A 26,042-nucleotide genomic window follows, 5' to 3' on the forward strand; every position below is an offset into this window, starting at 1 on the left:
CCCAGACCTCGGGCATGCGCAGGAACCCCACCGCGCATGCCCAGAGGGGTGGGCGCGGACATCCTGCTAGTTCCTTCAAACCGCCACGTCTTGGAGGTCGAGGGTGGCCATCCAGATGTTTCTCTGCAGGAGTAGCATAATCTGCTGCAAGGACACCATGCGGAAGCGGTGGTAGGTCACATTGCAGTTCAACACTCTTAGGTCTAAAATTGGTCAAACGCCTCCATCTCGCTTTGGAACTGTAAAATAGCGGGAATAGAATCCCTTCCCTTGCAGATGAGGGGACACCGACTTGATGGCTCCCTTGTGCAGAACGACGGACACCTCCTCTAAGAGGAGTGGGGAATCGGGTGTGGAGACGACGACAGGAGTAATGGGGTTTTGGTGGAATTGGATATGGTAGCCTCCGGTAAAGATGGACAGCACCCACTCGTCCGTGGTGATATGATGCCAGGTGTGAAGAAAAGGAGATAGACGGGTTTGAGCTGACTCGGTGGGAAGGAAGTCAAAAGCCCTGTTTGGAGGACTTCACCTGCTTAGTGCGGGAAGATTGTTGTCTGGATCCAAACCTGGGTTTTTGAAAGGTGGGTTTTTGGCCTCCCGAAGACGTACGTGGTCTCCATTGTCTGTCAGGAGACTGACGATTCGGAGTGCACTTTTGCCAGGGCCGAGACCAAGTGCGAGGGTGATATTGTTGCCTCGTGGAGGATGACACTCCTAGAGTGCAAGAAGCCTTTATGCTCTTATCCATATCTTGGAGTATGCTATCGGTAGTGCTGCTGAAGAGACCAAGGCCATCGAAGGAGAGGTCTTCGACATAAGACCTAGTATCTTGTGGCAGATTGGTATTACAGAGCCAGGTGTTGTGGGGAGGGGAAGGGAAAGGAGTTTGTAAGCCGCTCTGAGACATTTTTGGGTAGTGAAGGGCGGGGTATAAATCCAATCTCTTCTTCTCTTCTTCTTCTTCACACCCATGGGATCTAGTGCACACGCGCTGGATCGATCGGCATTGTAGCAAGCTCTTAACGGATTTTCGTGCCCAGACCTCGGGCATGCGCAGGAACCCCACCGCGCATGCCCAGAGGGGTGGGCGCGGACATCCTGCTAGTTCCTTCAAACCGCCACGTCTTGGAGGTCGAGGGTGGCCATCCAGATGTTTCTCTGCAGGAGTAGCATAATCTGCTGCAAGGACACCATGCGGAAGCGGTGGTAGGTCACATTGCAGTTCAACACTCTTAGGTCTAAAATTGGTCAAACGCCTCCATCTCGCTTTGGAACTGTAAAATAGCGGGAATAGAATCCCTTCCCTTGCAGATGAGGGGACACCGACTTGATGGCTCCCTTGTGCAGAACGACGGACACCTCCTCTAAGAGGAGTGGGGAAGGGGGTGTGGAGACGACGACAGGAGTAATGGGGTTCTGGTGGAATTGGATACGGTAGCATCGGATCAAGATGGACAACACGCATTCGTCCGTGGTGATATGACGCCAGGTGTGAAGGAAGGGAGATAGACGGGTTTGAGCTGACTTGGTGGGAAGGAAGTCAAAAGCCCTGCTTGGAGGACTTCACCTGCTTAGTGCGGGAAGATTGATGACCAGTTTAAAACCTGGGTTTTTGAAAGGTAGGTTTTTGGCCTCCCGAAGACGTACGTGGTCTCCATTGTCTGTCAGGAGACTGACGATTCGGGGTGCGCTTTTGCCAGGGCCGAGACCAAGTGTGAGGGCGATATTGTTGCCTCGTGGAGGATGAGACTCCCAGAGCGGGAGAAGCCTTTATGCTCTTATCCATATCTTGGAGTATGGTATCGGTAGTGCTGTTCAAGAGACCAAGGCCATCGAAGGAGAGGTCCTCAACATAAGATCTAGTATCTTGTGGCAGATTGGTATTACGGAGCCAGGAAGGCCTCCTTAGAGCTATTGCTGAGGCCATAGTTCTCAAGGAAGCGTCTTGGGCATGTTTGGAAGTGTTGATCTGCTGTTTCGCGAGTACCATACCCTCCTTCTGAATAACTCTAGCTGCCTGAAGCTTGTCTTCGAGGAGGTGAGTCAGGAGTTCGGAGAACCTTTCCCACAGAGTATATTGATACCTGCTCATGCAGGCTAAGTAATGTGTGGTTTTTACGCCCAACACTCCCGTGGAGTAGAAGCGTCTCCCAAACACATCCAATTTTTTACTTTCCCTGTCAGAAGGTGCAGAGTGTGTTCGTTTGGACTTGGACGAGGATGTTATAACCACCGAGTTTGGCTGAGGGCGGGAGAATAAAAATTCAGCTCCAGTCTCCTGGACTCTATACATGTGGTCCAGGCGTCTTGTCGACACTGGGGCTGATGAAGGTTTCTCCCAAGGTACTTTCGCAGCTTGTAAAAGGACCATAGACATGGGCAGTGCTATGGTAGTGGAGGTATCCAGTTGTACAATATCGAAAATGGCATCTGTAACCTGTGGTTGTTGTTGAACTACTGAGAGGCCTAGAGAATGGGCCATTCTTTTAACGAGGTCTGCATAGGAAGTGAGATTGTTGGATGGGGATATCATCTGCAACAGCTTGGTTAGGAGACTTGTGGTCAGGGGAGGTGTGAGCCTCAGAGGCCTCAGTATCAGAATCCTCTTCTGCAGATTCAGAGGAGTCATGATCTGGAATTTGGACTGGAGTGACTTCCGTTTGACTGGTTAAAATCTTTGGTGGAACGACTTGGGGGTTGGGAGGACGATTGAGTTCCAGATGCTGGTGGGAAGGTTTGTCGGCCGGAGGCCGAGACAGAGATGCTGAAGGTCTAGATCTGTAGGGCGACCTTGATCTGTGGGCAGAGTGGGTCGAGTAACGATCCCAGTCGGAATAGCCCACCGGAGTCAACTACGGCATGGATGGTGGATAGCCCCCATAAAGATACCTCAGCTGGCGTTGGTCCCAAGACAGAGGTGGTGGTGGGGGTAGAAAGACTTGGGGGGATCAACTTCTCGATCGGGTACGTCTCGGAGACAAAGCAGTAGCCTGCCTTTCAGAGCGGTCCCTATAAACTTGGGTCATTGATATCGACAGGTTCAAGAAGCAGACGTGGAGGATGACGCCGCGTGCTGCTAGAGGTGTGTCGATTCCGATGTGAATCGATGTCAGGAGCCTCTGACACCGTCGATGTCGACGACGGGGAAGGAGAGGGAGAAGGCTCTGCATCCATGGGACAACTAAGGAGTTCCACTGTCTCGATATCGGATTAAGAAGGTCCTTGGAGATGTGCAAGATTCAAAAAGCAATTTCTGCCACAGTGACCACGTCCCTAATAGTTCCAAATAATAAGGGCTATAGTTAGTCTCCCTCTCCTGGCTTTGCCACGTCCCTAATAGTTCCAAATAATGGCTATAGTTAGTCTCCCTCTCCTGGCTTTCTAGACACCATGAAACATCTTCTGAAGACTCCACAGTATCACGTGAACCAATAAAGTACAGTCTTGTACACATTCAACATTTTAAGCCCTGGGTTGCCCAGGCTAGCCTGATCTTTTCAGTACTCAGAAGCTAAGCAGGGTCAAGCCCTGGTTAATACTTGGATGGGAGACCACCAAGGAAGTCCAGGGTCGCTATGCAGAGGCAGGCCAGGGCAAACCACCTCTGACCATCTCTATCTTGAAAACCCTATGAGGTTGCCATAAGTCGGCTTCAGCTTGACAGCACTTTCCACCACCAGTGTTTTAAACCTTAAAAAGAACTATTTGAATAGCTGATTTTGTTCGCTGTTCTTGCCGCACTGTATCAGCTGCCGGCATGAACGGCTACATTAATCATTCCTAATTTTGCTTCCCCGCACACAGCTGCCCCCTTGGCGCAATCTACTAAAACAGCACTTGACCTATTTGCTGCCATTTCTCCAGTGACACTTGATGCTGTAACGGCTCACCTGGGACACCATATTCCATATCTAATCGACAAACTTTCCAATTGGTACAAGGCTAATGCAGAACAGTGCACTTAATCACAGAGAGAGACATCTCATTACCCAAAATTCAGGGGAATGACTGAAATATTTAAAAGAATAAAGGTCTACAAGGGTTTTCACTGGGATAAACCTGAAACAGACACTGTGCTTGGGGGCAGAAGAAGCAGAATAGCCCCACACGAACAAATGCAAGATTTTTCTTGTACATCTGAAGGTAAGGTTCCCTTGCTCGAAAGCCAGTCGAGTCCGACTCTAGGTGCTCATCTCCGTTTCAAAGCCGAAGAGCCAGCGCTGTCCGAAGACGTTTCTGTGGTCATGTGGCCGGCATGACTAAAGACCAAGGCGCACAGAACGCTGTTACCTTCCCACCGAAGTGGTACCTATTTGTCTACTTGCAATTTCTTGCTTTCGAACTGCTAGGTTGGCAGGAGCTGGAACTAGAGACGGGAGCTCACTCCGTCATGCAGCAACTCGGGTCTTGAACTGCTGAACTACTGACCTTCCACAGCCTGCAGTTCAGCGGCTTAACCACTGGAGCCACCGCAGCTCTGAATATGCCTAGTATTAAAACACTAAAAATGGGGGGAAAGCAAATTATTTTTAGCTTTAACATTGGGGGGAGTAACCTCTATTGAGAAAAAGGCAAACTATCCGTATAGTTGTTTAAGAACTCAGACTTTTTGAGTCAGACAGCAGTGGAAATAATCATAACTACAAGTTTTATGGCAAACAGCTAACTTAACCTATGGCATTTCTTGACCTTGGAAAGTACCTCTACTGCAGGGGTGGCCAAACTTGCTTAACGTAACAGCTACACAGAATAAACGTCAGATGTTTGAGAGCCACAAGACATGAACAAATATTCCACACATATTTTTATTGAAAAATATGCAAATTTGCTTTTTATTAACATTAGACTGTCACTTGCTGTCTCTGTAACCAGCACTATTACTAGAGAAGCATGTTAATGCAGCCAATAAAAACGTATCTTTACTCAACACATCTGGCCATGTGGATCCTGAGTCTGCCCTTAAAAGTCAACTCTGAGTCTGCCCTTAAAAGTCAACTCTGAAATCCCTTGTGGCACAGAATGCTACACCTCAGTTACTATCAGGAACTAGACAGGGCATGCATATCATACCTATTCTGCAGTCACTGCACTAGCTACAGATCGGTTATTGGGTTTAATTCAAGGTACTGGCTATCATCTACAAAACCCTTAATAGACCCATATGTCTGAAGGATCGCCTCTCCTGCTGTGTTCCAGCATGACAGCTTTGCTCTTCTGAGCAAAGCCTTCTGAAGGTGCCACTCTGCAAATGGGTAGGATAGGCAACTGCCTGTGCAGTGCAGTCCCTGTTAGGGCTCCCCTGCCAGAGGAGGTCAGAAAGACTCCTAGAATGTGCAAAACAGAAATGTTCAAGAGGGTACTTCTATAAAGGGAATTGGGCTGTAAGTATAATGGAATAGTTATGAGGGCACTTTTATAAGGGAATAGGATGTGCAAGACCTTGCTTAGAGAGCCAGTTTGGTGTAGTGGTTAAGTGTGCGGACTCTAATCTGGGAGAACTGGGTTTGATTCCCCACTCCTCCACTTGCACCTGGCTGGATGACCTTGGGCAAGCCGTAGTTCTGATAAGAGCTGTTCTTGAAAAAGAGCAGTTTCTGTCAAGAGCTCTCTCAGCCCCACCTACCTCACAGGGTGTCTGTTGTGGGGAGGGGAAGGGAAAGGAGTTTGTAAGCTGCTCTGAGACACCTTTGGGTAGTGAAGGGCGGGGTATAAATCTCTTCTTCTTCTTCTTCTTCTACTACTACTGCATAGTCTTCTGCCTTTGCAATCTATTTTCTGCATTGTTTATGGTACATCTTTTTTCTGCTTGTGTTTTCTAATTTTGTAAACCTAGTCCAAAATCACACTGCTTATTAGATGTCTCATTTTTATTTTATTTATTTATTGGTAAATGTATACCCCGCCCTCCCCAGATGGGCTCAGGGCGGCTAACAGAAGGGCACATAGGCCAAAATTCAACAGGTAAAAACAGAATAAGACACACAATAAAACGATCATTTCTATAAAATACAAGTGCTCTAGATGTCACAATAACAGATGGGGTCACAAACAACAAAGTAGTCCCAGAGCGACACGATAGACTCCAGATGGTACAACGATCTATCCTTACTCCCAGAGCTGTCTCGTTCCCCGATGACACCCACTCCATTTAGTGGTGGTGGTACGGTGATGGTATAGTGATGGTGGCGGCTCCTACGCAAAAGCCTGGCGGAAGAGCTCCGTCTTACAGGCCCTGCAGAACTGCACCAAGTCCCGCAGGGCCCAGATCTCCTCCGGGAGCTCGTTCCACCAGGTAGGAGCCACCACCGAAAATGCCCTGGCCCTGGTGACAGCAAATTTAATATCTTTAGGACTTGGGGTTACCAATTGATGTTGAGTCCGCGACCATAGTGCCCTTGGGGGAACATATGGGGAAAGACCCTCAGGTATGCCGGACCCTGGCGATATAGGGCTTTAAAGGTAAGAACCAGCACTTTGAAACGAATCCGGTATGCTATTGGCAGCCAGTGCAGCACTTTCAGGACAGGCCTGATATGGTCCCGGCCTAGTGAGACCCATCAGCAGCCTGGCCGTCGCATTCTGCACTAGCTGCAGCTTCCGGACTTGCGACAAAGGCAGCCCCATGTAGAGAGCGTTAAAGTAGTCCAACCTCGAGGTGACCGTCGCATGGATCACTGTGGCCAGGTCATCGCGGTCAAGGAAGGGGGCCAACTGTCGCGCCAGCCGAAGATGGTAAAAGGCCGACTTGGCAGCGGCTGCTACCTGGGCCTCCATTGTTAAAGGCAGGAGCAGGGAGTGCAGGAGCAAGGGAAAAGGCTAATTACATACTGCAGCCAATTGGGAAAAGAACAGAAAACAAAATAGTCAATATCTCAATGTTGGCGCAGTCACGTTTAGAATACTTGGCTGAGTCTTGTGAGCAAAGATTCTACTTTGTGAGCTACTGGCATTAAAGTTGTGAGTGAGCAATTTGGCTACTGCATAGATTAGTTTGCTCTGGAGCCATCCTTCCTGAGCTAAGACAAAGATGTGTGAGCCGGAGGCTAAAAAACTGTGAGCTAGCTCACACTAACTCAGCTTAGAGGGAACACTGCCTGCAACTACACTGTGATAGCAGTGAGACTCCTGATATTCAATGTTTTGACTGTGTTGCACATAGACCACGTAATCTGCCAGGATGAAAAGTGGCAATCCTAATTATCAGCGGTTCTTTGCTGCTTGTAAAGGCAGTGATAAACTTACACTTAGCTCCCCGTGCATCAAGTCCACAATGTGACATAAATTAAAGTGCGTGTAACTCTCTGCTGGGCTGCGGCCAACGTAAGAAGTGGCCTTGTGATAAGAGAGATGGCGAGCTGTGTGCTTAAAGAGGACTGGAAAATGTTTGGGCTTTCAGGGCTGCTCTCCCCAGTTGGAAGGATTTCCCTGCTCAATCAGCCACCATGGCAACAAAAGTATTGAATTTAGACCATGGAGACCAGTTGGATTTTCCTGCTCAATCAGCCACTATTGCATCAAGTATTAGATTCAGATCATAGAGACCTGGGTTCCCATCCCTACCAGGCCACGAGAAAGGGGCCTAGTCACCTAGCTTAAACTACATGACAGGGTTCTTATGAACAGGATAAGGAAATGGGGCTGCATTATAACAAGATTCATTCAGGAAGACATTCCCACTGAGGGGAATTTCACAGAACTGGATTTAAATTGTATTTTTTAATATTGTTTTTACTGTGATATTACTGGTGTCCCAAATTTTATGATCCCAGAAAACCTTAGATATATCGTCATTCCGGCCCCCTATCTCTCCTTGTTGGAGATTCTGGGACAACAGAGTGCAAGATGGCGCATTCTCCCCTCTTTGGTGTTAGAGGGGAGATTCAAAAAGATTCCCCATGCAGGAGAGAATCTGCCCTTGTGGTGCCGGTGAGGTGGAAACAATCAAATGAGTTCTGCTCTATTGTTATTTCTATCAGGAAATTTCCCTAAAAATTGTTTTTCCATTGCTTAGAAGGTTTCCTGGCTGTTCCAACTATGATATTTTAAAGATGTTCCTTATGGGTGACACCCTCGGACTACAATCTGTTGTGCAAAATTTTCTGTGGCAGCCTGTAAAATCCACTAGGAAATCATGTGTAGTGAATTTAAATTTTAGCTAATTTTATAATTTGATATTGGGTATTACGGTTGATTCTTTTTGCTTTTGTCTGTAACTTGTAATTTTGTGATTTGTGCTGATCATTGACTGAAAAATCTGTACACATAACTGGGAAATGACCTGTTGTGTGACCCACCCTGAGCCCGCTAGTGGGGGAGGGCAGGATATAAATCAAATCAAATCAACCAAATAAATAAAATGTCTACATTATATCTATTGTCTATTGCTTTATGTTTTTATCTTATTTTCACTACATTATATCTGTATTTATGCAATACCATTTCTTGCATTGTTTAACACGTCATGTTTAATACTTATGCCTCATTTCGGATATCTGCAATTCTCGTCCTTTTATTAATGAAATTTGTATTCCACTTTTCTGCTCTCACAATGCCTTACATTGTTTATTAGATGTCTCCTCATCCTATTGATTTTATTGACTTACATTACATAATCCGCCTTGACTCTCAGTGAGAAAGGCACGTTATAAATCACATAAATATCTACTTTGATATTTCATAAATTATCAGTATAATGTGTGCAAACAACATGAACTTAATGACATAATTTGGTGATCTTTGTAAGACCAACTTATATATGCATGAACTGAACTATTTTTTTCATTTAAAAACTTATAATTCACTTTTTTCCCCCTATAAGAAACCAACGTACCATGAAGATACATTCAACTCCTTTCACTGCCAAATCCTCTGGCTATTTTTATATTTGTGGAAATCACTCTGGATTATCAGCTCCATTTTATGAAGTTATATCCTTCTAAGTTTACTGAAAATGGGCTTAGAAGGGTTTAACGTTGCTTAGCATGGGACTGTAAATTCTCACAACATGCTGAGATATTTAGCCAGTTTTCTATAGACAGCGTCACCCTTTACATACATCAAAAATATAAACTACATTACCGTACAGTCTTTGTATCTGAAAAAGTGAGCTCTGACTCACAAAAGCATACACCCAGAAAAAAATCTGTTGGTTTTTAAAATGTCACTGGACTCAAACTATCTTACAATGGATTTCTTTAAAATTTCAAAGCCAAATTTAATTATGTATTTTGGGTTTTTTTTACGGTTTCAGTATCCTCGCAGGTTTTTCCCCCATCATGGACACCAGGACTTAAAATAAAAATGGCCCAAATAAGAAGGTAAAGCTAAATGTTTCCCTTGCTCGAAAGCCAGTTGAATCCGACTCTAGGTGGCATCTCCACTTCCAAGCCGAAAAGCCAGGGCTGTCCAAAGACTTCTCTGTGGTCATGTGGCCAGCATGACTTAACGTTGAGGTGCATGGAATGCTCTTACCTTCCCACTGAAGCGGTACCTATTTATCTACTTGCAATTTCTTGCTTTTGAACTCCTAGGAGCTGGGTCCAGAGACGGGAGCTCACTCCATCACATGGCACTAGGGTCTCGAACTGCCGAACTACAGCCCTTCTGGTCTACAGCTCAGCATCTTAACCTCTGAGCCACCGCGGCCCCCAAATTAGAATGCCCTTGTATAAATCTACTGTAGTACCACATTTTCAATACTGCGTATGGTTCTAGTTGCCTTACCTTAAAAATTTCACAAAAGAGCACAACCAAGATGGTTAGCTCAAAGAAAGGCTCTGGGGCTTCTTGGTTTAAAAAAAGATGACAGTTGGCAGAAAATTCCATACCCCCCCACACACACACACCAAGCCTGGGGTCTTTCACAGCCGCTGCCAGGCCTGGCACAGCTGCTGGTGCCCTCTGCTGCTGCTGAGCCTGACATGGCTGCTGACATCTTCTGCCACTGCAGCCAAGCCCAATGCAGCTGCTGGCGTCTTCCATGACTGCTGCCAAGGTCAGTCTGGCTGCCAGCGTCCTCTGTGGATGGGCCCAGTGCTGTTGCTGGCACCCCCCTCCACTGCTACACCAGCTGGCAGCATCCTCCTACTCTGACTTCGAGGGCAGATCCAGAGCGGCTGCAGGGATCTGCCACTGGGCCAGAGCAGCTCATCTGGTAAGAGTGTGTGTGGGGGGGTTTCAGATTTTTCTGCAAACTTGGGGAGAGCCCCAAGTTTGAAGAAAAATCTGTTTAGCCTCTATATGCCCCCAATCCATGGATTTAGCTATCCATAGATGGGGGCCATGAGTAGCTATTAGAATATAAAAGGCACGGGATAGAAAAAGTGGATATAGAGAACTTTTTCTCCCTCTCCAAGACTGCTAGAATTCAGGACACCCAGTAAGGTTGATAAGAAATAGATTCAGGATGGAAAAAAAGAAGTGCTACTTCACTCAATGAATAATTAAACTGCGGAAGTTTCTGCCAGCAGACATACTGATGACAACTATCACATGGAGCTTTAAATGGAGATTAGACAAATTTGTGGTGAGAGGAAAAAACCAAAACAAGAGTTCCTCAAAATATTTTAAATTTGACTTTTTAGGAAGCTGTATTGGATTGAAACCACACTGAAAATATACATACGTAAACATGATCTCTTTCCAGCTGTACTTGCACCTCCTTGACAGAGACTGCCTCCTCGATGTACCAGTTCGAGTTCCAAATTTGTCCTGTTTTTTAAAAAAAGGAAAATTTTATACTTAAAATTACTGTAAAGAGAAATAAACTGACCCTGTAAGCTTACATCAGCCTTAGTTGGCTATGTTGGATCTTTAACACATCTCTTTTTCAAACAACACCATAGGTACTGTTTATGAATGCAAGTGATTCTTAGCCAGTGTGGTGTAGTGGTTACAGTGCATTGGACTACGATCTGAAAAGCCCAGGTTCAAACCCCTTCTTGGGGTAACCTCACAAGATAAAATGTTAAGATAAAACAAAGCAGAGGAGAATGATGTGAACTGTTTTGGGTCCCCACTGAGGAGAAAGGAAGGGTGTAAATGAAGTAAACAAATAAATAAACATTGCAATGCAATTTACATGCATGCCTACACAAAAGTAACCCTATGCCAAATTAAGTGGGGCTTAAACACTGTGTGTTGCTTTGAAAGGTGACTGAAAAATGTTTTAATCCCAAGGAACAGACTGATCCCCTGAGACAGGCTGTGCTGCTGAAAGAGAAGATAGTTCTTCCGAGGGTAGCCATGTTGGTCTACAGTAGAACAGCTAGACTTGCATTCAGTAACATCTTAGAGACCACAGTCAAAGTTCCCTTTGTCCAATACCTGACAAAGGGAACTTTGACTCTCAAAAGCTTATACCCCAAAAATCTCATTGGTCTCTAAGATGTCACTGGACTGGAGTCTAGCTAAAAAATATAAGAGTGAGCGAGAAGAAAAACCAAAAGAAAAGACGAACAAATCATCAAAAACACCAACAGGGGCCACTTCAAGGCACTACTTTCCAAGGAGAGCTATCAAACCCATATGACTCTTGTGCATGCATGGTGAAATATATCATGCAGCACATTTATTTGACGTAAGGAGAAATATATCATAAGGAGAAATATATCATGCAGCACACATTTATTTGATGTGGTAATCTCCACAGCACTTCATTTCAAACTACCCACAGTTCCAGGAACAATGCAGTAGCCCACAAGGTACCCAACTATGCCCCAGAATTATCAGTGGCTAAAATCCAAACCAATGCAATTACACACTGATTTGTCATTTGCAACCAACAATGAGAGGGAAAGACTGTGCAAAGCTCTAAGATGCTCCACTGAACATGCCCCTAGGTGTGCTGTCTTCATTGTGCATCATCCTGGATTGTGGCCTTAGAGCTCAGATGACAAGAAAAAATGCAGAGAAATCAGAAATAGTTCACTCTGAGTGAAACATGACGTAAGGACTCCAGCTGCATCAACCAGAAGATGAGGTTTTTTCCATATGCAATGTTTGCCAAAATATATTCACACATAACTAAAATACTAACATTTCAAAATATTAAGTTTGCAGCTTGTGTCACCAATTTTTGAAAGAACACTGTAATCCTCCCTACTCCAGGAAAAAAAGCAATTTAACACTGATAATGTTCCTGCTCTGAGCTCCATCTGGTTGTTGCTGATAAGGGCATCTATGTGACAAGGGAATTTTCCACTCTTCAGGCGATTTGCAGTGCTCACTGAACTTCTAAAAACCTACTAGCAAAGTAGCTGGGACACAAATTTAATATTAGTGGATAGAATAGGAACCACTGATCATATGTTAGTTTGCCAAGGGAATATTAACTAGAGCAAGGTTTATTTCCACATGCCTTTTAATTTTACCCATTTGCTGTTCAAACCTAACGTAGAACTCCCTACTCTTACTATAGCCAGGAGATGTGCTCGATCGGGGAATCTTTTCAATTTTTTACTTTGTCAGATAGCAAAAACATTTGCTTTTAAGCAAAACATTCCCATATTTCTGACGGAAAAAGAAGCAGCAGAAATCCCGCAAAAAAGATGTTTCAAGGGCAGTTTAGAACCAACGAGATGGACTTGATGCAGCAAATGTTAAAGCTCTCCTACTGAGGTCATGTAGGTGGTGACTACTGAAAAGTAACTCCACCTCCTCAACAGCACAGTGAACCTCTTCAAAGACATTCAGTCTTCACAGCAAGGACACGAGTTGTCTGCTGCAAGATCCCACCCCCTTCCCCAAAGATTATCAGTAAAATGCTCTGGTTTCAAAACAGACAAAAGACTCCTGGCATTTCCAAGTCAAGTGCACTGCTCCTGTTCTGGATGACTCTGGTCAGGCCTGATCCATATACAGGTATGCACATTAAAAGCCCCAGATATCTAGTTAGCTTTCCTATATCAGATCATTTAATTCCTAGTCAGTAACACTTTAGGTTTGTTCAGGGCATAGTACACAAGTAAATAGTATATAGAGAATTTCTGCTTCCACTTAATCTTTTATTAAACCAAAACTATTAATTTCTTAACATTGCCTAAATCAACAAAACATTATACCATCCATTGTTGTCACACAGATAATTGAAGGAGACCAATTACATGCATCCATAAAGGTTTTTAACCCCCAAAAGAAGCAGGTCACAGGCAAGGAGCCACGTCTGAGAAGAAGCTCTCAATAAATTCAACTTGAGCAATTATGCCATCAACTACTATTCTTTTAACATTTCTATTTTTTTCCTTACTTTCACTTTCTTTTAATTATCTCCTTTTCTTCTCTGAATTGATCTAGAGTAAAATCCCTCAAGATTTGTGCATCTCTTCATATTAAAAGGCTTAACATTTCAGATCACAAACATGGCACTTATAGTCCCCTGTACTTTTATATCGCATCTTAAGCTTATTAACTTACATTAGAAACACCATTGTAACTGATATATGTGTGTGTGTTTTGAAACGTTTGATATAATATATTTTGTGTTTTATGTTTGTAATATTTTCTTTATGTGTTATGTCAATTTATTTATTTTTAAAATTTCAACTTTCCTATTTGTAGCTTCAAATCCCATACAGGTTTAGCTATACTTAAAATGTCTTTTAAAATATATTAAAACTTTTAGTTCATTCTTGTTATTATCTTTTTTTAAAAAAATCTATTTTAAAACAGTGATTACAAGTTTCTCATACATATGAATAACTTTTGGTTCTCAACCAACACTCCCTTCTTTGAACTGTATGTATACTTGTGAGAAGCTGGACATTTCTGGCATTCTTAGATCCTCCCGCACCTGGGCCTCAACAAATTATATCTATTGATAATTACTTAGATGGTTTCTACCCTAGGCTATATAATGGCACTACTACTTCCTTCCTTCTCATCCCTCTCCAAGGCTATTCTGTTGTGGGTCTCTAAAATCCCTTTTTGGCATGCTTCACCGAAAGGCCAGGAGAGCTACGTTTCTGTGCACAGAGGCACATTCCATTATTCTTTTTTGGTCAAGTCCAGCAACTGTTTCCCTGTATTTTTGGCCATATCCATGACACTCTTGAGTAAGTAGATGGAGCTATTTTGGGGCAATTCTCTCTCCACAAATATATCCCCACCCCCTGAATACATCACAGTTCCAGGCCCCTTACAGACCTTCTCCTGAGGGAAAAATTCCTCTCCTCTTTTAGCCAAGGCTGAAAATACAGCTCAGTATGAAGTATCGGTAAAAAAGCAGCCAATAAGAGCCTGGCCCAGTAAAACATTCATGTTCATATCTGTTCTTCGCAGAGTACAAGGGTTAGCCCACTTGTATGATATTCTCATACCTATCTAGGTACTCCTCAGCAACAGTCTTGTTAAAGACTAACAGATTTATTATGGTATAAGCTTTCACAGACTAATTTTCAGAGCAGAGAACTAGAATTGAACACTTTGGATTTGAAATGAGGACAAAGGCGTCATTCTAAACCATTTGGTCCCCATTTTCAAGCTATCAACCACTGAAGAGTGCCATCGCTCCCAAGATTCTCCTTCCTTCAAAAACAAGTCTGTTAATTCCATCAGTCAGAATTCCGTAAGATGTCATTATTTGTACTGCACATTGTTATGGATTTAAATTATAAAACTGCTTTGGGAGTCATTCTGGCTGAAAAGCATAGTATACCAAAAAAAACCAACCCCCTAAATACATAAAGCCCATTTCATCAGAAGCCCAAATTGCATATGTTGTCAGATACATATATACTTTTTTTTGCCATTAAGTCACAGCTGATCTATGGTGACCCTGTAGGGCAGGGGTGTCAAACTCATTTCTTATGAGGGCCAGATCTGACATAAATGTATCTTTTTTGGGCTGGGTCATGTGTGCCATAAAATTTAATGCCAGGTACCAGAGAGATAAACAATATAAAGGACAGCAGCTTGTAAGCTCTGAGTTGTATACTCACTGCAAGGTCCCATGGGCTGGGGGGGGGGGGTTTCTTTAGGTTAGGCTATTAGTGTGTGCCTGGTCCAAAATCACCCAGCAAGCTTCCATGGCAGAGTGGGGATCTGAACCTGGGTCTCCCAAATCCTACTCTGATACTCTAACCACTACACCACACTAGCTCTCCGTGGGCACTAAAGGTGCCTTTTAAAGGTGCCACCCTAAAAAATGGGTATGACTGGTAGCTGTCCATTCATGTGCATTTTCAGTGGTGTCTCTCACTTTGTGGAATGGCTTGCCTGAGGAGGTCAGGAAGGCACTCACACTTCTATCATTCAGTAGAATGTGCAAAAACAGTAATATTAAAGATGGTTTTTAGAAAACGATATTAGAACTGTAACTGAATAGAACAGTCCTGGAGGGCACTTTTATAACTGAACAGGAATGTAGTCTATGGCAATGATTACAGTAGGTCTCACTGTGCTTTTACTGCATTATACCTGGTCATCCACTCTCTGCTTCATATGAGTATTTTAAGATTAAATATAACTATAAGATTAGATATGAGCCCACTGGGGAGGGCGGGGTATAAATATGAAAAATAAATAAATAAATAAATAAGATTCCATAAATAAAAACCACTACACCATATTGACTCTCAATCTTCTGCTGTTGATAGGCGCCCCTTCCACTGAGAAAGATCAAAGATCATCCAAGAGCCACTGATGGTAATCTCCTTCTTCCCAAAGGGAGGGACAGGCAGAGGAAGCAGGGTGTGGCTCACCTCTCTCATGCTCCTTTGAGCCCCCCCCCAGCCAGTCTTCCTGTTAGTGCTGGCAGGGGTAAACAAGAACAAAAGCCACGGCTCTGTTTTCTACAGCATTTTCTGCCCAGCCCCCATCTAAATTCTGAGACAATGTCTGATCTCCTGAAGAGGTCCTGGGGAGTGTGAAGCACAGCTCTTTCACTTGATTTGTGCCCTGCCAACATCATCATGAAGGCTGGCGCTGGCACAGCCAAAAAGAAGCACAAAAGAGTTACACTACATTCTGCTACTGCTAGGTGGTTCCTTTAATCCCCATGTCTCCTTTCCCACAAATAAGCGCTGTGCTTGGGAGCAATCACAGCTATTGGCCACATGCGATCTCCATGTCCCACTTGCATTGCCTAGAAGTAAACACAGCCTAGCTGGAAAGGATCGGAAATATGCTGGTGGTAGGTTGCATAATGGCTCCTCTGCTCAGCAAATCAGTTAATGCAGGGGTGTTAAACATGCGGCCTGGGGACCGGATCAGGCCCCCAGAGGGCTTCTATCAGGCCCACAGTGGAACTGGCTGTCTTCTGCTTCTTCTTCCAGTTCTGCTGCTGCTGCTGCATCATTGTAGGTTTGCAGCTTACAGGTACACACCTGAACAGCATACTCAAGACTGCTGCAGCACAGACATTTTGATGTAATAATTCAGAGCAAGAGGTGTCAGTTATCAGACACTGTTAAATAAACAAAACATTGCAAGAGTGCTAATGGTTTAATCATGTTTTTATTTTAAGTTAAAAAAAACCTTTGTGTTTGTGTCCTTTATAAAGTTTATATCTCTGCTACCTAGCGTTACATTTTATGACACACGTGGCCCAGCCCAACAAGGTCTCATTTATATCAGATCCAGCCCTCATAACAAATTTGATACCCCTGAGCTAATGCAAAACGAAGAGGAAAATTCATACAGATACTGCAGAGGTGACAATGAAGTGGGAAGAAATGGCAGCAGCCACCCCAGCTGCCTACTCCCATACAAACCTGCCCGACTTTTACGGACATCTACAGGGGCCCTGCTTCCAGTGCCCCCATCATCTGAGGCGATACGGGAGGCACCTAAGAAAGGGCCTTCTTGGTTGTGGCACCGAAATTCTCTCCCTAGGGAGATTCATCTTTCCTCCTAGATAACTGCCTTGTACCAGTGGATGAAGGTTTTTCTTTTTTGTCTAGCATACCTTAACTAACCCTCCTCCTTATTTTTTTAAATTGCTGATTTTATATATATCTTTTTAATTGTTCACTACTTTGAGGGGTCTATCTGGGCAGAAAGGCAGCATTCAAACATTTAAATAAATAAGTAAAAAGTGGGTGGGGGGGACTACAACAGGTAAAGGTACCTCCCTGCAGAACTCCAGAAACTTGGAGCTGACCCCGAACTGCCTGGAGAGTCAAAAGCAAGCTAGAATTTTTAAAGTCTGAGTCAGCACAAGTCCCTGAGGCATGAATAGGCCAACTCTTTGGGACCTAGCTTTTACTAGTAATGATTTCACATGCTTTACGGTATAATCTTGGGGTGCTATTGCACAAAATTAGCACTCCTCTTAAAAGTTATTTCAGAGCATTCCCACTGTAACATTGGTCAGGGTTGTGGTACAACACGTTCTGCGTTTCTTCAGAGGGTCCGACTACAAGGCCTTTAGGAGTTCAGTAGCACTGTGATGCTGTGATACAGTTGTGGAACCTCTTATTTAAGGCCAAAAGAAAGTTTATATGACTAAGCAACAGGTTTGAGGACTGCACGTATTTTCCAGCTGACTTAAATTCCTAATATTCTTATAAAGGTCAAATAAAAAAGTTATTCATCAATGTAGGGGGGAAAGTCAGTGTTCCTCTGCATAGCTTCACAGTGCAATGGATGCTTGAAGTTCAAAGAAAAGGTTACTAGCCCTCCTCTTGAAACATCCATAAGCTCCAACGCACTATGCAGAAAAATGTGGTAAGGGGGGGGGGGTGCCTTGAGATATTTTAATCAACTTGAAAAGCAGCTGATGATGTGCAATGTCAGGGGAGGAACCTCCACACCAAAAGAAGTTGACAGAAGCATTATCACAGCATCAGGGGTGACCAGGCAGGTGCAAACTAAATCTAAACAGGTTCTGATGATCGAGGGCAGGGGCCAACAGCCCAGATGAAGGGCAGATGAAGGGTATACAGGAAGGCGGTACACCTCATGACTGTGGAGAAACCAGGAAATGAACTACTAATGATAGGAAGCTGCATCGACTCCTAGAATCTTTTTTCAGGACTGATTGTGGAGAAATGAACTACTGCAGACACTGTGCCGGATCTTGTGGATGCATTCCACTAACAGCAGCACTTTCTCCCTATTTTGAACAACAATAGTCCCACCCTTATCTGCTTATTTACAATGTTAGGGTCCCTAGATAGTTTATTTAATGCCAGCCTCTCTTGGTTATTCCCATTTACCCATCTAGATTTTAAATCACATTCCAATTTTTGTAAATCACTCATAACCCTTTCGTCAAACACTTGTATAGGAGATGGCGGTATAAAATATGATACAGTACAAAGGGGAATGCACTTTGAGTTACCTTGTTGTACACTGTCCTTGAAAAAAGTATCTTAATCTCAAGGTTCTAGTAAGTTTGAAAATGCCCATCTGTGAGAACCCTGGGTCATAATGTGGAGTTGGCATGTAAATTAAGCCTTTATTAAAGACCTGTAGTTCTTGTTCTGTAAGGGTTTGGTCACATAAGTTTAAGCTAACATCTCCATCTCAACTTTGGCTGGTAATGTGTCTTCTCTTGATGCTGTTTTTTTTCTTTTGCTTGATAGTATACTTTGTATGGCCTGGGGCTGCGCATCCTCTTACAAAAAAGATGTTGAAGAGGTGGATTTGTTGGAACTACTGTCCTCCTCTCCAGTAGTGTTGTTATCCTCTATGGCAGTGGAACTGTATTGTTCATCTGGAGGGTGTGAAGAGTCAGCAAAGGATACCTTCCTTGTAGAGTTACGTGGTCTTTTAAACATCCATGGATAAACTCTGTTGTATTTATAATCCCTTTTATCCTGTTGGAATGTTTTGAATTTAAATTCTTATAATTCCTCCTTAAAAACCTGATATTTTATTATCAGTGGTTGATTCCAATTTGGCGACAGTCTGGTTAGATGTTTCAGTGATGAGGATCATAAGGTCCAATGAACATCTGCTCAAAATTGAGTACCATTTTTTTTACAAATTCCTTATCATTTCAAAAAAGTCAATTTAACTTAATATGCAATTGCATATTATATATTAACAGAATCCCCTGACAAGGCCTGTTGGTGAAATGCATAAGGAATTTTGGGAATGAAATATATTTTTACCTTATTTTACACCATCGGTATTGGCCTTATTTTTTATCCCCTCGTGACTGGTGCAGCCCTTTTATTTTCTCCCGGTGCAGAAAGCCTTCCCTGAACACAAGACACTGTGAGATCTGAAGGCTCCCTGATCAGCCAAACAGCCAACTAGATCTGCAGGGTGGAATCCATCATCTGCCTCTCTATGGCTGCTTTCACATGGAAGTTTTATTCCACATACACACACACCCCGCAACTACTGCAACATTGGATGGAGGTAGGCTTCCACATTTCAGAACCTAAAAAGGTTAGTCAGGAATAGAAGAGGGCCAACTCTAAAAATCTAATCATAAAATATACAAAAATATATATGCGTGTTTATTCAACATAAATTAACAAACAAGGGCCCATTCATACCTCATATAAAACTATAAAAACATACAAGGGCTAATAAGATAGACCTAATAAGATAGACCTAACGCGTTTCAGCTTTTAACCTAAGGAACATTTTATTTGGAACATTTGGCTGTACAACCTTCGATGAATATACAGTTGACCAGAGAGAAGTACCACTGGACATGTGATTTCACTGGAGGCTTCATTTGTATTTCTGTATTTCTTTTCCTTGCCCAGTGGTTAAACTTTGGAACAATTGATTTCTGTTCTTTATTCCATATTTTGTATATGTAGAATTGTATGTATTTTTGCACATCAGCCAATATGTTCTGTATGTATTAGACCTCTGAGGAAGGCCTGTAAAGGCCGAAACGCGTTAGGTCTATCTTATTAGGTTTATCTTATTAGCCCTTGTATGTTTTTATAGTTTTATATGAGGTATGAATGGGCCCTTGTTTGTTATTTTAATTTATGTTGAATAAACACACATATATATTTTTGTATATTTTATGATTAGATTTTTAGAGTTGGCCCTCTTCTATTCCTGACTAACCTTTTTAGGTTCTGAATTCTAGGTTTAGGTTCAGTTTTTCCCCCCTTTTTTCTTTTTTGTCCTTTTTGGTAGGCTTCCCCATGACATTGTTGTGCAGCCATTCACCCTGAGGTCTCTCCCCCCCCCCTGCTTCCATGCTGCTTTTCTCACATCTGCATTGGCACAATCTTGGCACAGGCAGGTGTGGATTCCCATATTCACTGCCATTTCCCTGTGCACCTGCCACTCCATACCCCCACCCCCTGCCACCATCACACTTTTTACTGACTTAAAAAATAAACTTGCTGCCAATTAAAACAAAACAAATTTTTAAAAAAGACTGGCAAAAAGCACTCCGGCTGCAAAGCAAAGGAAATGGAGGGCACAAGGGGATACCACACCCAGCAGAGCCTTCACTGCTGCTGTGAATTCCTCTTAATTCGCAATGGTACTGTGAGCACAACAGGGAAATGCCCCCTGCAGAAAGAACCACGCAGCCTCCAGATAACATAGCATCAGCCTTGGTATATGAACACAATGGAGACGTACAAGAGAGAACTGATATGAATAAGAAACTAGGCTGCTTCATATAAGATATTCTGTGGATACATACAGCCCTTCTAAACTGGTGCAGTACATATATGTGTTTTATCCAGTGCTCCCTCTCAGTTGAGTTAGTGTGAGTTAGCACAGTTTTTTAGCCTCCGGCTCACACATTTCTGTCTTAGCTCAGGAAGGATGGCTCAAGAGCAAACTAATTTATGCAGTAACCAAATCGCTCGCTCACAACTTTAATGCCAGTAGCTCACAAAGTAGGATCTTTGCTCATAAGACTCCACAGCTTAGAGGGAGCACTGGTTGTACCTACAACTCAATACAAAATATACTGGCAGTGTCACAGAACATGATTTGCCTACTTTCATTCTTGCTCTTTCAGTCCCTTCCAACTCCCAGAAAGCTCATTCTTGGGAAAGAAAAAGGCTGCCGAAACAGAGTCAAGTGGGAAAACTCTGCATGCTTTCTGCTGATCTTTGTTGGATACAGGTCACCGTGAGTGGTGCCTCTAATACTTTAAGCCACAAATTCTTGAACTGTCTGAAGTAGGAACTACCTTCTAAACTTGCTTTATTTTTTTGGAACCTCCTTGCAGAATGAACTCCAGGCTACTTTCTTTCTCATCAACGTAAAACTCAAGAATCTCACCACATTATCACTGGACAAGATTATATTTCATTTTTCATTTTTCAAGTATTTATAAGTAATTAGTATTATTGAGCTCTATTTCTTAGACATTTCACACATTACTCAGTGGCAAACCCAAATTTGTCATCGAGCCTCCCAGAGCCGCCTCCCAGCTTACCTGTTTCCACCTCCTCCCTCCTGGTCTCATGACCCTCCTGCAAGAGAGTAGCAACCCTCTGTTGGGTCTGAGAACTACTCCTTTAAGCAGTACAAGTTGGAATCCGAAAGGACTTGCAGGGGGCATCTCATTTCTCCCTCCCCCACTATTTCCACTTTCCTTTCCCTGAAAGCTCCTATAGCCTCTCACCTTTTCCTGCCTCCTTCTCTCCTTCCCACCCAACAGCCAATCAACTTTTATCTTCTCCCCTGTCTTCAGCTCCCCCTACCAGCAGCCTCTACCTAGGAAAACAGCCAGGTCCACTTGCATGGTATGGAACCCTCAAGGACTTTAGCAGGGGCACATCACTTTCCTCTGTATTCCTCCCCCCACATTATTTCCTTTTCACCTCCTTCTGGCAACCTGCATACCCTCTTCCCTTTTCCCTACCTCACTGTCTCCTTCTCAGTCATTCACCAACCTCCCTTTTATCTGTCTCCCATCTTCAGCTATATTTATTATTGATCTTCTTCATTTATACACTTGCCTTTTCCACATTGGGAACCAAAGCTTCAATTATTCTCCTCTTCTCCTTTTTATCATCACAACAACCCTGTGAGGTATGTTAGGTTAAAAGTATGTGACTGGCCCAAAAACACTCAGTGAGCTTCCACATAAAGAGGGGGAATCAAACTTGGGCCTCAGACCCTACTCTGAAGCTCTAACCACTACACCAGAGTGGCTTTCATAGGGTGGCTGCTGTTGAACATTAGCAAGCAGACAGGCCTAGGTGAATCATGCAAGTAGGGTGGTATCAAGGCACCGAGTTGTTGCTACCAGGCCTGGCTCCAAAGAATCCTCCCTCCCCTGCCCCCTCCCTTTTACTCATAGAAACCAAGTCTAGAATGCTGTGGTTGCCTAGCAACAGCCACTGATGGAATCCATTTAAAGTTACAGGTGTTCCAGGTTTTTTTTTAAACCCTCCCCCAATGCTTTTTTTTTCTTTCAGATTTTTCAGTAAATCTGGGGCATTTGGGGGGGGGGGGTTGTAGAAAGATCTGTCTTGTCCATTCACAGCTCCAGTCACTGGATTTAAGTATCCTCTGTTTTGGCTGACTTTACTATTAGAATACATGACATGGAAATTTACAGGACTAACTAACTACAGAAGCACTCCCTTCTATGCTACCTTTGTAGAACCTCAGGTACCCAAATTTCTCCATTTTGTATGCACGCATATACATAGAAACACAGCTTTGGGGACCCTATATAGGTGGAATGGCTGCATTAAAATGTTTGAATGCTTATTTTTAAGCATTTCTGATGCCTAGAATCACCAAATGAACAAACAAATTTGTACTTCATGGCTAATCTAGGCTTGCAAGGAACTTGTTTTTGTTTTGCCTTAGCTTCAAAAGGAAGAAAAACAGAAAGAGACTAAAAATAGAATCTGGAACCAAACATTCATTGCTTCAGTCAGTGAAAATACACTAACATTTAAGCCAAATGAAATTCAAGTTCATGTACATAAATGTGAGTATTCACGATTAACTCAAATGGAATATGGATTACACCTGTGCAAAACAATTCAGCAGTACTTTGCACGTACAAGAGCTCTGATTCAAACCCTGAGCATTCAGGCTCAGAAAAGCATTCTTTTTCATTTCAATCTAGAGACAGCTCAGTCCCTGAGTACTCCACGGGAAATACTCCCTTAGATGTAGGGTCCACACACAGAAATATTTATTGGTGTATCCATAAAGGTATAGATCTCCAAGAAAGGCAGGATTCTAGCTCTATGCATAACACCTAATTTCTCAGAACTGAACTAATAAAGAAAATGGTGCCAAGATACGGGGGGGGGGGAGCAACTATTCAAATAATTTGAACAAAAGGGGGATGAGGAAGTGTCAGACAGGAAGGATATGTGAAAACAGGCATCTTAACCTACCTGGCTACAGAATACATGAAAAGAAAATCATTGTCTGGTGATCCAGGAGTCTTGCTGTAGTCAGTGTATTTTTTCTGGGTAGTGCTTTTGATATCCTTCATCACAGACTCCATTTCCTTGCTTAAGTTGGTTTCTGACTGTACGTATATATTTGGAAAAAAGAGAGGAAAAGGTGACATAAATGGCTGGTTTATCTAGATCAAAGACTGCATAATAAATCAGGAAAAATAAGAACGGCTTTTATTTATGATATAATAGTTACATGCACTAGAATCTGAAATAGTATACAATGAAATGGCATCCAAGCCAATACAGAGTTGGAGACAGTCCTCCTAACAGGTATGATTCTTCATATAATTCAGATGGCCATTTGTTGCAATTATTCAACAAAGAAACCAGCACTGAACCCACTAATCTTTCGCCATGGAAAATTCTCTTCTAACACACCCCAGAGCAGACTGGTGATTGCTAAGGCTAAAGAATTCTAACAGTGCTGTCCTAGGAAAAGTTATACCCCTCTGTCCACTGAAGTCAATGTAGCTTAGAAAGGTATAACCCTGGTTAGGACAGCATGGTAAAGCACATATAATGTTAACGACATCTTTCTGAACATCTCTATAAAAACTTCTAAATGCAAACCTACACATATAAATCCTAATAAAATATATAGTTTACACCTTTAAATGTTCTTTTGACTGACACATTTTAAAGGGCTCCCAGTTATGAGAGATCAATGCATTGTACTGTACAGAAATCAAGTGTTCCAAGTAATACAGTTCAGTTCTGCCTAAAGCAAGAACCTGAAATACCAATTTGATGACCAACGCATAGGCTGAAAATCTGGGAGCAAAAATGTCACAATGTCATCGCCTACTTCAATGGTAATGTAATAGAATTTAGAAGCAATATTTTAACATTTAAGCTCTTAAATAGAGAAATGGAAGAGAACATCCAGCTTGTGAATTTTACAAAAGGTAAATGAGTCATGCAGAGGAGGTAGAGAGAGGAAGAAGGGAGTTGAAAGGTGGAGGCAAATTAACAAGGATCTTTCTGCCTTACACTGATGCTTACTGGGAAAGTTCCCAGCTGCTCTTGAAGCTCTTCCACCTCCTTTATGAGATCTTGCATATTCTTGTTACTGTGACACTGCCAAAGGTTTCGCTCCACATTGTTGCCAGGATAACATGGGAGGACGCTGTTAGCAAACTGCCTGCATAAAGGACAAGTAAATTCTCCTTTGTCCACCGAAAATCCCTGGAGGACCTGATCATTCTAAAAGAAAGAAAGACGCAACTGAATTTCTGAAAAGGATAAGCAACTGTCATCTTTAGCATTCCAAAGAGAGCACGGGGTCAGAAAGATCAGCTACAAGCAAGGGTGATGTTATTCGAGTAACAAAGATTGAATACAAGCTTAAATTTTGAGGAAGCAACCCTAAGAGCCATCATGGAGTAGGGCTGAGAGTGTTGAACTAGGATGTGGGACAATTCCCCAGTCTGTCATGGAAGCTTGCCGGGTAGGGTTACCAGCCTCCTGGTGGTGGCTGGAGATTTCCCACTATTGCATCTGATCTCCAGGTGGCAGAGATCAGTTCACCTAGACCAAATGGCTGCTATAGAAGGTGGATTCCATGGCACTGAAGTCCCCCATCCCCAAATCCCACCCTCCTTAGGCTCCACCTCCCAAATCTCCAGGTATTTCCCTACCTGGAGCTGGCAACCCTATTGCTCAGTGACCTTGGGCCAGTAACACACTCTCAGCCTAACCTACCTCACCTATCTCAGAAGGCACCAATGACCATCCTGAAGAACTGCTTAAACTGCTTGTAATCTCTAACCAGCCTCCCCAAATTATGGCAGCAAATGTGCACACTGGTGCTTCAAGAATACTGGCGTGAGGCTGCGGGAATTGGTTTCTCCTTGACTGCATTTCCTTCTCCTTCTCCCATGGCAATAATTACTTTTTATACAGCCCCACCCTATTCTTCAAAAAGTGCAATTTCAGGACAAAGAGAGCAAAGTAGTTGTTGGGAAGGGTGTGACAGCTACTAGAGAGCCAGTGTGGTACAGTGGTTAAGAGCGGCAGACTCTAATCTGGGAGAACCGGGTTTGATTCCCCACTCCTCCACATGAAGCCTGCTGGGTGACGTCGGGTCAGTCGCAGTTCTCTCTCAGAACTCTCTCAGCCCCACCTACCTCACAAGGTGCCTGCTGTGGGGAAGGGAAGGGAAAGGCAATTGTAGCCGCTTTGAGACTCCTTAAGGCCCCACTGGTGGACCTCCTGATGGCACTGGTATTTCTGTCCACTGTGTGATACAGAGTGTTGGACTGGATGGGCCTTTGGCCTGATCCAACATTGGCATCTCTTATGTTCTTAAGGTAGAGAATCACAGGGTATAAAAACCTACTCTTCTTCTTCGTCCAGCATATCAAACCGGCCACTTAAATAAAAGTGTTACTGAACACAACGTAGAAACTCTCCATACATTACAAAAGCGGACAAAGGGCTGTGATACTGGCAAAGCTTAACTCAGGCTGAAACAGAACTGAAAACTGAATTAAAAAGTTCAGCTCTGAATTTTCAGTCTGGACCATATTATAATCGTAGCAGCACGACCACACATATACAAAGATGGATTTTAGGCCCTGCATTATAAAAATCCTTGTTTATAAATGCAGAAGCATATCGGCACTTAATAAATGCAGAACTACTGCGATTTTACCAATTGTCAACAGCAAAAATCCACAGTAATTTAAACTGTTAAAAGTCAATGACTGAAAATGTTTGTTT

The 26,042-nt window shown here is 43.2% G+C and overlaps 1 protein-coding gene across 4 annotated transcripts in view; it reads right to left on the reverse strand.

Moving 5' to 3' along the window:
• Positions 1-26,042, reverse strand: part of UBR3 (ubiquitin protein ligase E3 component n-recognin 3 (putative)) — a 130,140-nt gene that overhangs the window by 22,935 nt on the left and 81,163 nt on the right. For 2 of the 4 annotated variants that reach the window (XM_015422265.1, XM_015422263.1), the window contains 3 exons: positions 24,324-24,524; positions 23,253-23,389; positions 10,628-10,713 (listed from right to left, as the gene is read on the reverse strand). In XM_015422265.1, the coding sequence (XP_015277751.1) occupies positions 10,628-10,713; positions 23,253-23,389; positions 24,324-24,524 (424 nt within the window). Of the gene's footprint in view, positions 1-10,627; positions 10,714-23,252; positions 23,390-24,311; positions 24,525-26,042 lie in introns of all 4 variants that reach the window. The other 2 variants (XM_015422264.1, XM_015422262.1) reach the window with 1 other exon arrangement.

The sequence above is a fragment of the Gekko japonicus genome, unplaced genomic scaffold (genome assembly GCF_001447785.1).
Source record: "Gekko japonicus isolate JY-2015 unplaced genomic scaffold, Gekko_japonicus_V1.1 scaffold469, whole genome shotgun sequence".
Lineage (NCBI taxonomy): Eukaryota > Metazoa > Chordata > Lepidosauria > Squamata > Gekkonidae > Gekko > Gekko japonicus.